At 36.2% G+C, this 15,278-nt stretch overlaps 1 protein-coding gene across 2 annotated transcripts in view; it reads left to right on the forward strand.

The window, feature by feature from the left end:
- The first annotated feature begins 7,249 nt into the window (after positions 1-7,249).
- Positions 7,250-15,278, forward strand: part of LOC134810350 (uncharacterized) — a 180,137-nt gene continuing 172,108 nt past the window's right edge. For both annotated transcript variants that reach the window (XM_063813361.1, XM_063813359.1), the window contains exon 1: positions 7,250-9,861. In XM_063813361.1, the coding sequence (XP_063669431.1) occupies positions 9,280-9,843 (564 nt within the window). In that variant the 5' untranslated portion in view covers positions 7,250-9,279 and the 3' untranslated portion in view covers positions 9,844-9,861. The remainder of the gene's footprint in view (positions 9,862-15,278) is intronic.

The raw sequence follows: 15,278 nt of genomic DNA on the forward strand, positions 1-15,278 counted from the left end.
TATGTGTCATTGGATAAATAAGTGCATTTTCCTCATTCTTCAAATATTTTTCTGGAACAACTATTTCTAGCTAAAGTACTCTGATGGTAAGTTAAAAATTACAAATGTGCTTAAGACTATCATATAGTTTTAAAACGTATCCTTGTCCATTAGCCAGGACACACAGAAAAACAAGAAAGCTTGCCAGCCATGGAGACATTTTCTTTCTTTCTTTCTTTTTTTTAATAAGCATTTCTTTTTATGCTTCTCTGTTTTATTTAATCAGATAAGAATTAAATATTGGCAGGTTGGAGAATGTCACCACAAACAAATGAAGGATGTGCATTTTGTTTCAGGTAAAAAGAGACAATACTATTTAGTTGTGGGAAGGGAAACATGATATCAAGCTGGCGAGCTCTTAAGGTTCATTTGGGTTTTACGTCTATGAATTTGTTTGAACTTGTTCATTAAACAACAAACTTCTCCTTACTTCACCTAGCAAACAAAAAGACAAATTAATCTAAAAAATGCAGAGATTATTTCTTTGTGCTTCCTCTTGGTGCAAAAGTCATAGGTTGATTTCCTACAATTAAACTTGGTATTTAACAAAGAAAACAAATGATTGAGAGAAAAAGTATCATGTTATTAATGAAAAATAAAATAGTAAAATGTCCCAGAAATAGAAACAGGCACCTTTTCACATTCTACTGTTTTCTACTGAATAAATGAATATCAAACTGAGAAACATTAATGCATGTGGTTGAACAGCAGGTAACACAGGTAATAGCAACACTAAACAAACAAAAAGTAAAAAATAATCAGTTGCATTTCTGTCTCATTAGTACTACCTATGATTTCAGACTTGAATTCATATTCAACATATTTCTGTGGAAAGATACAAGACCTAAAATGGAGTAATATGTTTTCCAAGTAAGCTTATTTGGAAAATATTTGAAAGAGCAGATTATTTGACCATGTGCAAAGCAAACATTAACCATCTCAACTTCTTCTAATGTTATATCAACAAACCATCCTCCTCCTTTACATAATTCAGTAGCTTATATATATTGTGTTAGATTGTCCACAATTATCCTTCCTTCTCTGCCCTTGTTAGGACTCCCCATGGACATGGTAAAGTGTCTCATCCCACTGGCTTTTGGCTTGGTCACATGACTTGCTTTGACAAATGGAAGGTGCAGAATTGAGATCATGCTTTGTAAGCATGGTATTAAAAGGCATTATGTGCTGCTTCTCATCTTTCTTGCACTCTGCCATGACATTATCACATCACAGATGGAAGCTTCTCTTTTCACCTAGATCCTAGAATAAGGAAACACAAAGAGTAAACCTGTACCCAACCCACAGCCTGGAACAGACTCACTGCAGCCAATCCTCAGACCCACGAATGAGAAGTCAATGTTTGCCTGAACAATGTAAGCCTGAAAGTTTGGGCTTGTTGATTATGCATAATTATAACTGGAAAAACTGACTAATACAAGTGTCCGTGAAAAAATTAACAAGAAAAGTTCAATAGAGATGGCATTATAAAACATGCTTGCAGTTTATCCAGGAGTAGGGGATAAGACCTTAGCACCAAGGCCTTGTACTAAGAAGGTGATGTAAAGGAGCTTAGTACATAGCGGTGGAGACCTCACCACTGGGTGCAAGAATCAGAATAAATATGGGAGTTTGGGGACCTACTTTTAAAAGAATGAAGACCTTGGACAGGTTAGCATAATCGGAAGTTATGTCAAAGAAAAGAAGACAAGGAAGCAGTGACTACAAATGGGGTAAAAAACATAGAGGAAAATCAGCAGCAAGACTGATGGTTTACGGAGCCCTGGAGTAGTTGAGCTGTTTCTTCTTTAAATTTTTCTTATTGTGATGCTAGCTTGTAGTAATGTCAAGTGGCTTCAGATAAGATGGGTCAAGGGAATAAGGCAGGGCCTGGCACTAGAGGCCCGGGTCACTTCTATGTGAATTATCCTCGTAATAAACTGACAGCATCTGAAAGGATCTTTTCAGGATGGGGCTCCAGGGCGTGATAAGCATACCTGTAAGAACTGTAAGACCTGTAAGACCTGTAAGAACAAACCAAACCACAAAATTAACATGAGATGAATACACTGCCAGCTTGCCAAGACAGATCGTAATGTAGTGGGTGGTCTCTTTGTCATCTTAAGTAATCATTGTGTTGGCATAAGCTTACAAATAGAAATATATTTTTAAAGAATTACAGAGAAAAGTCATTTTACTTTTACAAAGGCCATCGCTACATTTGGATTTAAAGGCTTTCAAAGACAGGACTGTGTTCCCTTTGATACAGGTTTGTTTCTCCATCTCCCCATACGGATGTTTCACTGTCTTGCTTTAAGATTGTCAGTAGTTTCCCCATTCCTGTAGTGTAAACACTATACCCTCAAATTCCTCCATACTCTGACTGAGATCTTCTTACATTTCCAAACCCATTTCTTATTACTCATCTCTTTGAAACCTCTTCAACAAAACAGGACTTATTTAAATATGATAGCATCTGGTAGTCAGAGTGCTGATTTTTAATAATACTTAACTTATGAACTGTGTGGCCCTGGACTGGTCTTTATTCTTTCTGAACATTAGTTTCTCAGATGATATTGTATTGCTTAAAATTTTAAATAAGCTATTTTTTTTTTTTTTTGGTGAGACGGAGTCTCACTCTGTTGCCCAAGCTGGAGTGCAGTGGTGCGATCTCGGCTCACTGCAACCTCCGCCTCCTGGGTTTAAGCTATTCTCCTGCCTCAGACTCCCCAGCAGCTGGGACTACAGGCATGTGCCACCACGCTCGGCTAATTTTTTTATTTTTAGTAGAGACAGGGTTTCACCATGTTGGCCAGGCTGGTCTCGAACTCCTGACCTCAGGTGATCCGCCGGCCTCGGCCTCCCAAAGTGCTGGGATTACAGGCCTGAGCCACCATGCCTGGCTAAATGAGCTATTTTTTAAAAAGGAAAACTGAAGCAAGACCAATGTTTCATTTTGCTTATTCTTGTGTTTATTTTTGATACTATACTATTCTCTCTTGCGTAAATCTTTTGTTTTCTTTATGTAAGTCTTAAGGTGAGTCACAACTCATGTTAAGCACTGTCTCTGGTGAGCATCTCTTCCAGAGTGTCCTGCCTGGTGGTGATTGATTTCTCCTGTTGCAACATGCATGTCATTTAGCATGGCTATCCTGTATTGTTGCTTATTTTTTAAATGTATATTTTGTGTTTCAACTCAAGGTTTTGCAGGGCATAGACACTCAATTTCAAATTTGTGTATACTAACTACACTGTGCAAAACCTTGTTTATTTAAGACAATCAATAAATAGAATTCTAGAGGGTTACAAGTTACTTTAAAAGTCATAAGATTCCACTTCATGTGTGATGATATGATTATTATAATTATGATAATAATTATGCAGAAAAGGCCAAATATATTTATATATTTTATATAAGTATATATTATGTAAATATACTTAAATATGCTAATTAACCCATCTTAAGGTGGTCCTTTTTAAATCTTTTACATTTTTCTATAAGTGTAGAATAGGAAAATGCATAATATAAAAGATTATATTCATGTAGAGATTTATAGATATTTTAAAATGTATATTCCTTTTATTTTGTATTTTTAATTCTATTTTTATAAGTATTACTGAGAAGTAAATTGTTTTATGCTATGTAATAAGACAGTTATATACAGCTTTATCAATCTATAGCATTCAAATGCATAAAACAGGAGAACTTAATAACTGAATCTAGACCAGGGTCAGGAATTATTTTCTGTGAGGGGCTGAGTAATAAATATCTTAGGCTTTTTGAGCTCTTGCAGCTACTCAGTCCCGCATTGTTGTGTAAAACTAACCACAATAGATTAATGAATAAGCATGGATATGTTCCAGTAAAACTGAATTCAAAAAACAGGCATGATCTGTGATCCAGTTTGCTAAGTCTTGAGAGACAATTACATCATCTAAACCAGCATGTGAGTTTTCTAGTTGTAATGAGTAATGACTTTCCATTTTTTCAGTGGATGAATTTCATTTTATAAACCAACTATCAAAATAAAATCCCTCGTGTTTATTTGAGAGATTTTTCCTAAATCCTTAATAATAGTTTTGGTCCATTTCTTTTCAAGATTGAAGTATTTTACAAAGAGAATCCTGAGATACATTGCCAGATTTTTACATGTGTTTTGCTTAAGCTTAATTAGTATTTTTTCCTTTAATTTATTGACTTTATAAATTTATTTTATGTATATAAAATAGTGAATTTTCAGTTCAATTTACAAGCATCTGTTTGAACCTCTGTATGACTAACGCTGTGTCAATGCCTCAAAAAAGTATTTATCTATATCTTTCCTATTTCTTCACACTAGATTTCTTTAGAAATATTGACATAATATAGTCAAATAGTGGGGTTCAAATTGTCTGTTTGGTTATATAATGTCACTTGTGGTAGTTTCCTAGGAGAGTGGAATCTTTTCCAAAGTTATCTTTATTCTAGTGCTTTCATCACATTGTATTTCATCTATGAAATAGGGATGTATCTTATCATCAATGTGATAAAAATATCCACTGTCATATTTACATATATAACTTAATCTTTTAATAATACATAAAGTAATGAAATGACTTATCAAAAAAACAGTGGTGTTTAACTTGATCACAGAATCCTGGAGTGGAGAACACACATTCAAGTGAGTCAGTGGGAGCAACGTGTTGAATAATTTTAGGTTTTTAATTGTCCTTTAAACAATGTTTGGGAGCAAATTCTGGGGAGTAATGTCTAATCTTTCTGGTAGGATCTGCAGCTGGGGTTTATTGTCTAATTAGGATTATCTTCCAAGGCAAGACTTTAAGCCCCACAGAAGAAGCAGGAAAAAAATATGCATAAATATATTTATCATCTTATTTTATATTACATACATAAAACTAGATACTAAATATTCTATACATGTCTGCTATTCCATAGTATATATCTATACTATAACAGATTTATAGTTATAAAAAATTGTTTGGCTAAGGGTATAGGCTAGTGTATGATATGTGTAGACACATGGATTGGACCTAGACTGAGTGGATACTGAAGTTTGGGAGAGCAATACGTTTCAGAACCTTCCCACTGATCAAAATTGGGCTCCTGATATACTCCTAGGCACTGCTAGGAATTTGTATCATCCCATTGGAATGGAATGAGCCTGAAGTTTGAAAAAGTTAAAAATTACAGGTGGATGGATTTGGCAGAAGGCAACAAATAATATGTCCCATAAAAATTAGTTGATGTGTTTGTATTAAAGTGATTACCAGAATGAGCAAATGTAATCCTTATTTCCACACCCATTTAAGTCACAGAATCTTTTTTTTTTTTAGACGGAGTTTCACTCTTGTTGCCCAGGCTGGAGTGGTGCAATGGCACAATCTTGGCTCACCGCAACCTCCACCTCCCAGGTTCAAGCGATTCTCCTCCCTCAGCCTACCTAGTAGCTGGGATTACAGGCATGTGCCACCACACCCGGCTAGTTTTGTAGTTTTAGTAGAGACGAGGTTTCTCCGTGTTTGTCAGGCTGGTCTCGAACGCCTGACCTCAGGTGATCTGCCCACCTCGGCCTCCCAAAGTGCTGGGATTATAGGCGTGAGCCACCGTGTCTGGTCTAAGTCACAGAATCTTAAAAATCACTTAACAAGTATGTTTCATTGCTTACATTTATTTTTATTATTTTTGAATAGCTTATCCATAAAGATGACTCAAAATTTTAAACATACCAGGAGACAATCTAATGAGAAATAAATGCCACTCTCACTTCAATCCCATTCTTTTTTTAAAAAATGGAAATTGCTGTTTTTATGTATCATCCCAGAGTATTCTACCAATATATAAGCATACGCTTACAGCATTTATGTATTATTAAGCGTCTACACCCCAATGGTGTGATGCATGCTATTCACATTGTGCTTTTTAAACTTACTATCAAACTCAGGGATGAATCTATGTCAATGAACATTTTAAAAATGGCTACAAATGTATGAATTTACTATAATTTATTTAATCAGTCTCCTTTTGATGGACAATGCAATTGTTTTTAATCTTTTTGCCAGTATAAGGAATGCTGAAATAAATATTATTCCACATGCTTTAATACACATGCAGCTCTGTCTGCAAGACACATTTTCTTAGAAGTGAGTGGCATTTTACATTTTGATAGATATTGTCAAACATTTCTACTATGTGATAGATATTGTCAAACATTTCTACTACGTGATCTGGCTAGTTTATATTCATATCATTAGTGTATGAGGTTGCCTGTTCTCTACTTTCTCCCTGACATAGCATTTTATTAAACTTTTGGATTTTTTCTAATCTCGTAAGTGAAAACAGCACCTTGTTTTAATTTCTATTTCTCTTATTAGGAATAATATTTTACATTTGTTTAAATTCTGCTTTTTATTTCCTTTCCTGGAACAATCTCTTCAAACCCTTTCATCATTAGGTTGTTTTTTGCGTGTGGGACATAGTGTTGCTGATTTTTAAGAACTCTTTGTATATTTAAGAAATTTTATCCTTTTATGTAATGTAAGTATTCTCATCTGTTTGTAGTTCTTCCTTTACCTCTGTTTATATTTTTTAAGAAAATGTCTTTAGTTTTATATATTTAAATTTATTGATCTTATCTTGTATGGTTTCTTTGAATATATGCCATATATACACTCTTCCCATATTCATGCTATGAAGTGATCTTTTACTTTTTATTAAAGGAATTTGATATTTTTATTTTTACTTTATATATTTAATCCATCTGGAATTTATTTTAATATAAAGAGAGAACTAGATATTCAACTTAGCTATTTTCCAGGAAAAATCAGTTCATCTCAAATATTTTATTGACCAATCTATTTTTCCCTCAGTAACATATTGTATTACCTGCTAAATTTCTGATACATTTAAATTTGTTCTGAACTATTTTTATCACAGAGTTTTTGCTTATTTTTATACTATTATAAATTTAATTTTGGTAACTTTATACTATATGTAATACCTGGCATGGCTACTTCTTATCATTCTCAAAATATTTCTAAACATTCCTGTGTGTTTATTTTAACATATACATTTTGTTTTTATTTTTCCCATTGTTATTATTATGGGTTTTGATTAGGTGCCTATTTTGTGCTAGAAACTGAAAGAATACCCTGACATAAATTTTAAAAATAGTTGTATTCTAAAAACGTATTTTATTGTATAATAATTGTAAACATAATATATTTTATTAAAATATATTGAAGAATAAACAAATGGAAAGATAGGTTATGTTCATGGATTGAAACATTTAATATTTTTAAAATGTCCATACAACCTGAAGCAATTTGTAGATTCAATGCAATTCTTACCAAAATTCCAATGTCACTTTTTACAGGAATAGAAAACAAATTATTAAATTTATATGGAGCCATAAAATACCTCAAATAACTGAAACAATCTTGAGCAAAAAGAACAAAGCCAGAGGCATCACACTTACTGATTTCAAAATATATTAAAAAGCTATTGTAATAAAAAATCATGGTCCTGGCATAAAAACAAACACGTTGACCAAGGGAATAGCATTAGAAATCCAGAAATAAACCCACACATTTATATTACAGTCAAATAATATTTGATAAAGGCGCCAAGAACACACAATGGGGAAAGGACAGCTTCTTCAATAAGCAGTGTTGAGAAAATGATATCTATACGCAGCAGAATGAAATTGGATCCTTTCTCATACCATACATAAAAATCAATTCAAGATGCATCAAAGATTTAAATATAAGACCTGAAGCTGCAAAACTACTAGTAGAAAACACAGGAGAAAAGCTATACAATATTGGTATAGGTAATGATTTTTCAGCTATGACTCCAAAAGTACAGGCAACAAAAGCAAAAACAAATGGGATTGCATCGAATTAAAACATTTCTGCACAGCAAATAAAATAGTTAACAAAGTGAAGACACAACTCATAGAAATAAAAAAAAACTTTTGCAAATCATACGTCTGAATTTGCCTTCTTTTATGTGGTCAGGAATACACTTAACCTCTCTGAAGCTTTGTTTCCTTATCTGTAAAATCAGAGAACTTGGTTACTGGAGTTCTAATGCTCTGTCAAATAGTAACTTGTTATAATCTATGAAAGTTAAATTGGTCAAAAATCAAATGAATTTTGTTAGGTAAAATAATAACTTTCTGACATTAAGGATTAAAGGCTAGAATAGGTTACTTGAGGAAGCTAAAATGACCCATATTCAAAGTCCATGAAAAGCCTATCATTTCATGTACTAGTATTGTGTCCGGAATTGGTGGGTTCTTGGTCTCACTGACTTCAAGAATGAAGCCACGGACCCTCGCGGTGAGTGTTACAGTTCTTAAAGGCAGCGTGTCCGGAGTTTTTTCCTTCTGATGTTCAGATGTGTTCGGAGTTTCTTCCTTCTGGTGGGTTCGTGGTCTCGCTGGCTCAGGAGTGAAGCTGCAGACCTTCCCGGCGAGTGTTACAGCTCTTAAAGCGGCGTGTCTGGAGTTGTTCGTTCTTCTGGGGCTCGTGGTCTCACTGGCTTCCGGAGTGAAGCTGCAGACCTTCGCGGTGAGTGTTACAGCTCATAAAGACAGTGTGGACCCAAAGAGTGAACATTAGCAAGATTTTTTGCAAAGAGCGAAAGAACAAAGCTTCCACGGTGTGGAAGGGGACCCGAGCCGGCTGCCACTGCTGGCTCCAGCAGCCTGCTTTTATTCTCTTATCTGGCCCCATCCACAACCTGCTGATTGGTAGAGCCGAGTGGTGTGTTTTGACAGGGCGCTGATCGGTGCCTTTACAACCCCCGAGCTAGACACAAAGATTCTCCACGTCCCCACCGGATACAGAGTGTGGACACAAAGGCTTTCCACGTCCCCACTAGAGTAGCTAGATACAGACTGTCAACTGGTGCATTCACAAACCCTGAGCTAGACACAGGGTGCTGATTGGTGTGTTTACAAACCTTGAGCTAGATACAGAGTGCCGATTGGTGTATTTACAATCCCTGAGTTAGACATAAAGGTTCTCCACGTCCCCACCAGACTCAGGAGCCCAGCTGGCTTCACCCAGTGGATCCCGCACGGGGGCTGCAAGTGGAGCTGCCTGCCAGTCCCGCGCCATGCGCCTGCACTCCTCAGCCCTTGGGTGGTCCATGGGACTGGGCGCCATGGAGAAGGGGGCAGCGCTCGTCGGGGAGGCTCGGGCCGCACAGGAGCCCACGGAGCGGGAGGAGGCTCAGGCATGGCGGGCTGCAGGTCCCGAGCCCTGCCCCGCGGGAAGGCAGCTAAGGCCCCGCGAGAAATTGAGCACAGCAGCTGCTGGCCCAGGTGCTACGCCCCTCACTGCCCAGGGCGGTGGGGCCCCGCCGGCCGCTCCGAGTGCGGGGTCCGCCCAGCCCACGCGCACCCGGAACTCGCGCTGGCCCGGAACTCGCGCTGGCCCGGAACTCGCGCTGGCCCGGAACTCGCGCTGGCCCGGAACTCGCGCTGGCCCGGAACTCGCGCTGGCCAGGAACTCGCGCTGGCCCGGAACTCGCGCTGGCCCGGAACTCGCGCTGGCCCGGAACTCGCGCTGGCGGGCAAGCACCGCCCGCGCCTCTCCCTCCACACCTCCTCACAAGCTGAGGGAGCCGACTCCGGCCTTGGCCAGCCCAGAAAGGGGCTCCCACAGTGCAGCGGCGGGCTGAAGGGCTCTTCAAGTGCCGCCAAAGTGGGAGCCCAGGCAGAGGAGGCGCCGAGAGCGAGCGAGGGCTGTGAGGACTGCCGGCACACTGTCACCTCTCAGTCTAAGATCAACCCTAATTGAAAATACTATATTTTGAAGGTAAAATCTCAGGTTTTTTGCTATTTTGCTCATTGTTTTAACTTCATGTCTACTCTGAATGTAATTATAGGTGGTGGAATCTACACAAATATATCATTATTATTATTAATAGAATGACAAAACTTTTTAATTACAAAGAAGCATCCACATTTGTTATTGACCTGTTCCAATCAAACTAGTAAGAAAATACCTCTTTCAATAACTTCAAAGATTTCATTTAAACATGTGTCAATTAATTTCTTAATCAAATATAACAGAATGCCAGTTCTCTTGAGATTAATGGGCTTGCTCGAAGGAAAATAGCACCAGAAGTATGATTATTTCAAATAATTCAAAAGACAATAGTTTCTTTCCCCCTTGTTCCCACTTATATTCTGTTCTATGACAACTGACTCTTCACTCACTTGTAAGCACAGCAGTTCTCATGAAAATATAAATCCTTAATTTCTCCCAGTTTTCTTGTTATTCTCTAGAGGTAAAACCAAACAAATTTCAATAAGCTAAAAAAAAAGAAAGTGAACTTGCCAAATTAAGAGCTGGTTCATGAGACTGGGTTTGCTATGTGTTTAAACAAAGTCAGGATTCATTAACTATGCCTGTAACAATCAAATAAACAAAACCATGCTCTACAAGGCATCCATTAGCACGTTTAAGTGCATAAATCACTAACCATGTGACTTACGGCTTAACCATTTGCCGAAAACAGCTGTTTTCTCAGTTCAGATAATGAAGAGAAAAAACAGCTGAAGCCAATTAGTGGATAAGCATTCATTCCGAAATATCTGAGACAGTTGAGTGATTTGTTTTGCAGGCCAGATATGTTGTTATCCAGACCCAAGTAAGAAAGCTCCTTTTACAATAAATTGAAGGTTTTACATTAACCCTTGTTTGTATTGGGCTGTCCTCCAAACAGCAAGCAGAGCAACAAACAAACAAACAGCTGATTAAAATCCAGTGTCCTTGAAAGCATTGCAGTGCATTATTTATTTAGGATTGTTTGTTTTGTTGCTCATGGAATATTTTAAGCATTCATGAAGACTAGGGCAAAGCAAAATATCTAATTTCAAGCAGAAATTATGTTTACCAAAAAGAAGTTGTCTATCAAACAGAAATAGACTCTAGAAAAGACTGAGTATATTTTATATACTCAGATACTGAAAGGAGATCTATTTTCAACAATGGAAAAACTGTAAACATTGCATTTTAGGTTGGAATCAACACCACTGTCAGCAAAATTATTTATTGAGTTTTAAGTGGGAATCCTCCAGTGAAAGATTTTATGCAGCTTCTCCTGCTACAGTAAGGGTATCATCTGGAACTTCCCTTGCTTTGACAGTCCTGATAATTGAATTAATATCATTCACTAATAAAAATTCCAGAAACATGACAGATTTCCCTCGAAGGAGTCATCACCAGGCAAGGTACCAAGACACAATCTTTCTTGTAAAGACTGCCTTGTCACAGACAGGAAGGAGAGCTGGCTTTGCAATCAGATCAGCTGAATTCTGACTGGGCCACTTACCAGTTGGGCAATGATTGTTAACTTTTGGAATCCTTCTGAACCTCAGTTTCTTCATCTGTATAACACAGATAATTACATATCTCAAAGCCTTACAAGTTTGTATTGTGAAATTTAAATGAGTCATTTACTCTTTGATGAAGTTGACATAGTATGAGTTTAATCCAAAGTTCAATTCTCCTAGTGAAATGTGAAAATATATTTTAAAAATGGCTAACATTCTGCCTGTTATAAAATGAGCATTCAAAATAAGTGGAAGTTATTTTCATTATTTCTCATGGAAGTCAAATGTCATGGGTTGTCTGAGAGAGACTGAACTTTTATAATCGGAGAAGAATGGATTGATCATTAAAAGTTAGAAGTTTGATTTTCTGGAATAAAGATATGATTTTGCCTTTTGGAGGGAAACTATCTCACTGGAGGGATCTCATTAGTTATACTGATAAAGACAGTACCTACCTACTGTCTTTGGGAGGACTTAAGAATGGTGAATTAACCAAAGTGTCATTGCTTCAAAGAAAATGTTGGGTATTGTATTAGGGTAGCTCGTCCTGGTGGAAGCCTAGGAAAAGTCCACCTTCCGAATATAGGGATGTGGGACTTCCATGAAGAGAATGGATGGTCTCACTGCCAATGATTCGAAGAGGGCAGAAAAATAAAGAAAGGACTTAGGGGTGAAACAGGAGCGTTCACTGTCTCGGGGGCTGAAGGGGTTAGGGACTGAACTGCTGATAGGGGAGAGATGCTCACGGGCAATCCTATTGGGGGAAGATGAGTTGGCTATTGTGAGAAGGTGGCAAACTTGAAATAGGAAGTATTTTCGTAAGGAAGTCGAGGCCAAGGAACCCATTAGAGAACCTGGGGTACCTGTAGCATTGTGGTGACCATATTTCACTCACCAGCAGTGTATGGGAGTTCCCATTTCATTACGCCTTGACTGTAGTGATTATGCAAAATAAAAAATAAAATCTTTGCAAACCTTATATATGTATTGACTGTAACCTGACAGTGCCACATAGATATGAGTGCTATAACCCTGCTTTATACTTGTAACTGCTTGATTTTTTGACCAAAAAAAAAACAAAACTTTTTTTTTTTCTGAGACCTAGGAAAACTAAACTTAATCTGGAGACTCAGAACAGTTAAGCTGTTGTTGATCTAGTTCAGTCACAAAGCTTGCTGTCTATCCAATACAGACTCTCCATCTTGGAGCTTCCCTATTTTTCTGCCATATTTTTCTTTCCTCTTCCCCCGATTGCTGTTTGCATTTTACAAGGTGTTATGTATGTTGGTTTTCACATGTCAGGAGTGGAGAGGCTACATAACTAGTCTGTTTGTCCTGCCTTCTGGTTCTGGCCACTGGTGTCCTCTCGTCTCTGGCACAGTGAGGCTGAAGGCAAGGGGAGGAGAGAAGAGAAATGGAAAAAGGGAGGACTTACAACTATGTCACATCCAAGTTGTGGGTAGGCAACCGATGATATCTACCTGCCTAAAATTTGCATTTTGATTATTGATACAAATGAAGATAATTCCACTTGTTAGCTTGAGTTAATTTATCTTTTGAAGATTATTTTCCTTTGTTCTGCTATCTACTGTGGTTTTAAGGTTTTCAGTTTCAATTTGTGCCAGAATTTGATATAGAAAGGATATTAATGCTTTATCAAGCAATTTCATGTGAATATTCTACTTTTTTATTTGCCTTTCAATTTTATGTTTTGCAATGCAGAAGAATACAATCTTTTCTTTGTTATTACTTATAAATTTAAAGGCATTCTTTATATTAGCAGATTAGAATACATAAATTTTACATTTTCCAAATAAAGACAAGTAACAATTCTTTTTATAAATTTACAATGCAATGAAACCTTTCCTAAAGATAAAGAAAAAAACTCTCATTTAATATTACAGATGGTGGATAAACACCACAATATAATTAATTCAGATTAGAAGTAAAATCCAATATAATTGTACAAATGAACTGAGAATATGAACAAACAATTTAAAACAAAAATACATGGTTCTATGTATACAATAATCATAACTTCAATAATATTTTTTAATTTACTGTTTATTTGTATAATTTCTAAAAATATATGAAAAAATTTAGTCTTTCTAGAAAATTAAAAACAAACTCAATCTAAGTTAAAGAAAATGATATAGTTTGTATATAAGAAAGTAGTCAAATTGTTTAGGGTGAGTATAATCTTTGTTGAAAAGATTCTTGCAGGACTCTGCCCTTATTAATTTTCAGTTGAAGTATAATTACTAAACATTTTTAGAAAAGCAGCATGGACATTTGTAACAAGAATCATAAATAAATCCTTTGGTGCAGAAATTCAAGATTGAGACATTCATACTAGGAAAATAATTCTGAAAAAGCAAAAAAGCTATAAGCTATAAATATGATTGTATTATTGATGGCATTAGTTATAATGGAAAGCAAATAGTACTCTTATAGGAAATTATTTAGCACATCGTTTTTTAACAACAAAATGGAATATTATATACCTATTAAAATAATAATTGTAAGAATTGACAGAAGTAGAAAATTTACTGGCAATGTCAAGTGAAAATATCAAATACAATATAGCATGTACAGTCTGTGTCAAGCTATGTATCATATTTGCAATGTTGTGTAGTTGGATAGTTGAAAATTCACTTTATTACATTTACTTTAATTTTTATTTAGTTTCTTTTATTTTAATAATTTAATTTAATTTATATTTTCCAAGTAATTAGCAAAATATATAGTCATACTAATGAGATAAGTAATAATTGTAACGTGTATGTTTGTTTATGACCATGGCATTCCCTGACACTTGCCCTGGTATTTCCTTCAGTAATTAACTTCTCTCACCAATTTCCTTGTCTTCAGCAGAAAGTCCTCATAACCAAAATGCCAGGATTTAGAATTCACCAGGCCATTTAGCTTCCTTTTGTAAGAATTTTTCATTAGGGTAGACCCATTATGTGCATTTAAATGTGCATTTCAAGAATCGGGGAGTGTTGTCTGGGATTCTTGTTTTGGTTTTTGCATTAGAGAATAAAACCTTCAAAACAAGATTCTTTGTTTGAAAATCTTCCTTTGGATTCCACTTAAAAGGCGGAGAAATGATCAAAACAGCATCCCACAAGCATTCTTGGCAGGGCTGTGATACGTGTTGAAGTTTTCTTTATTCTCAGGATTGGCATTTGTTGAAGAGCTTTTCAAAGACGGTAGATACATTAAAGAAGAAAGCACTTTCAGCTTCAACTAGTATATGGTGAAATTAATGAGTGATTTTCTGACCTCTGGATTTGTGTTAGAGTAACATTAATTATCTATAAGACCTTTGCACATCCTCTACCACTGACCTCAGCCAAGGAAAAGACTTCCTTCTAATACAGCACCAGTGAATTTTTTGTGACTGTTTGCAGATTTATATCTGTAGCAAGGATAAAATTTCATAAGATACTTTAAATTAAAATAAGTAAAATTACTGTGATTTTAAACAAAATTATATTAGTCATTATTTTTTCTTGAAAGGGAAGGATGAAAAATATACAAGAGCCTTTTTGGTAGATCTGTTATTGGCTTTCCTCACTGGCTTTACTTTAAAGTCATTTCTCCGGTCGGAGCTGCTTTGATTTATGGTCACTTGAAGTGATCCCTAATGCCCCTCCTTTGTTCCTATTTCCTATTTGGTTGCCAACCCTCCCAACACAGTCTATTATTCTGGAATTGGTTTAGTTGTGCTTGAAAGGAAGTTTGGTTTATTTGGTTTGAGAGCTTCTCAGATCTGCTTTTTTGTGTGTAACACACATAGGAGGAGTTGGAGTTTGCCATTGCCATGTAGTATTTTTTACAATCCTCCAGACCCCATACTTTCCATGCAATATTATTTCTTTTTGTTAAACA

The sequence above is a fragment of the Pan troglodytes genome, chromosome 5 (assembly GCF_028858775.2).
Source record: "Pan troglodytes isolate AG18354 chromosome 5, NHGRI_mPanTro3-v2.0_pri, whole genome shotgun sequence".
In the NCBI taxonomy this organism is placed as follows: domain Eukaryota; kingdom Metazoa; phylum Chordata; class Mammalia; order Primates; family Hominidae; genus Pan; species Pan troglodytes.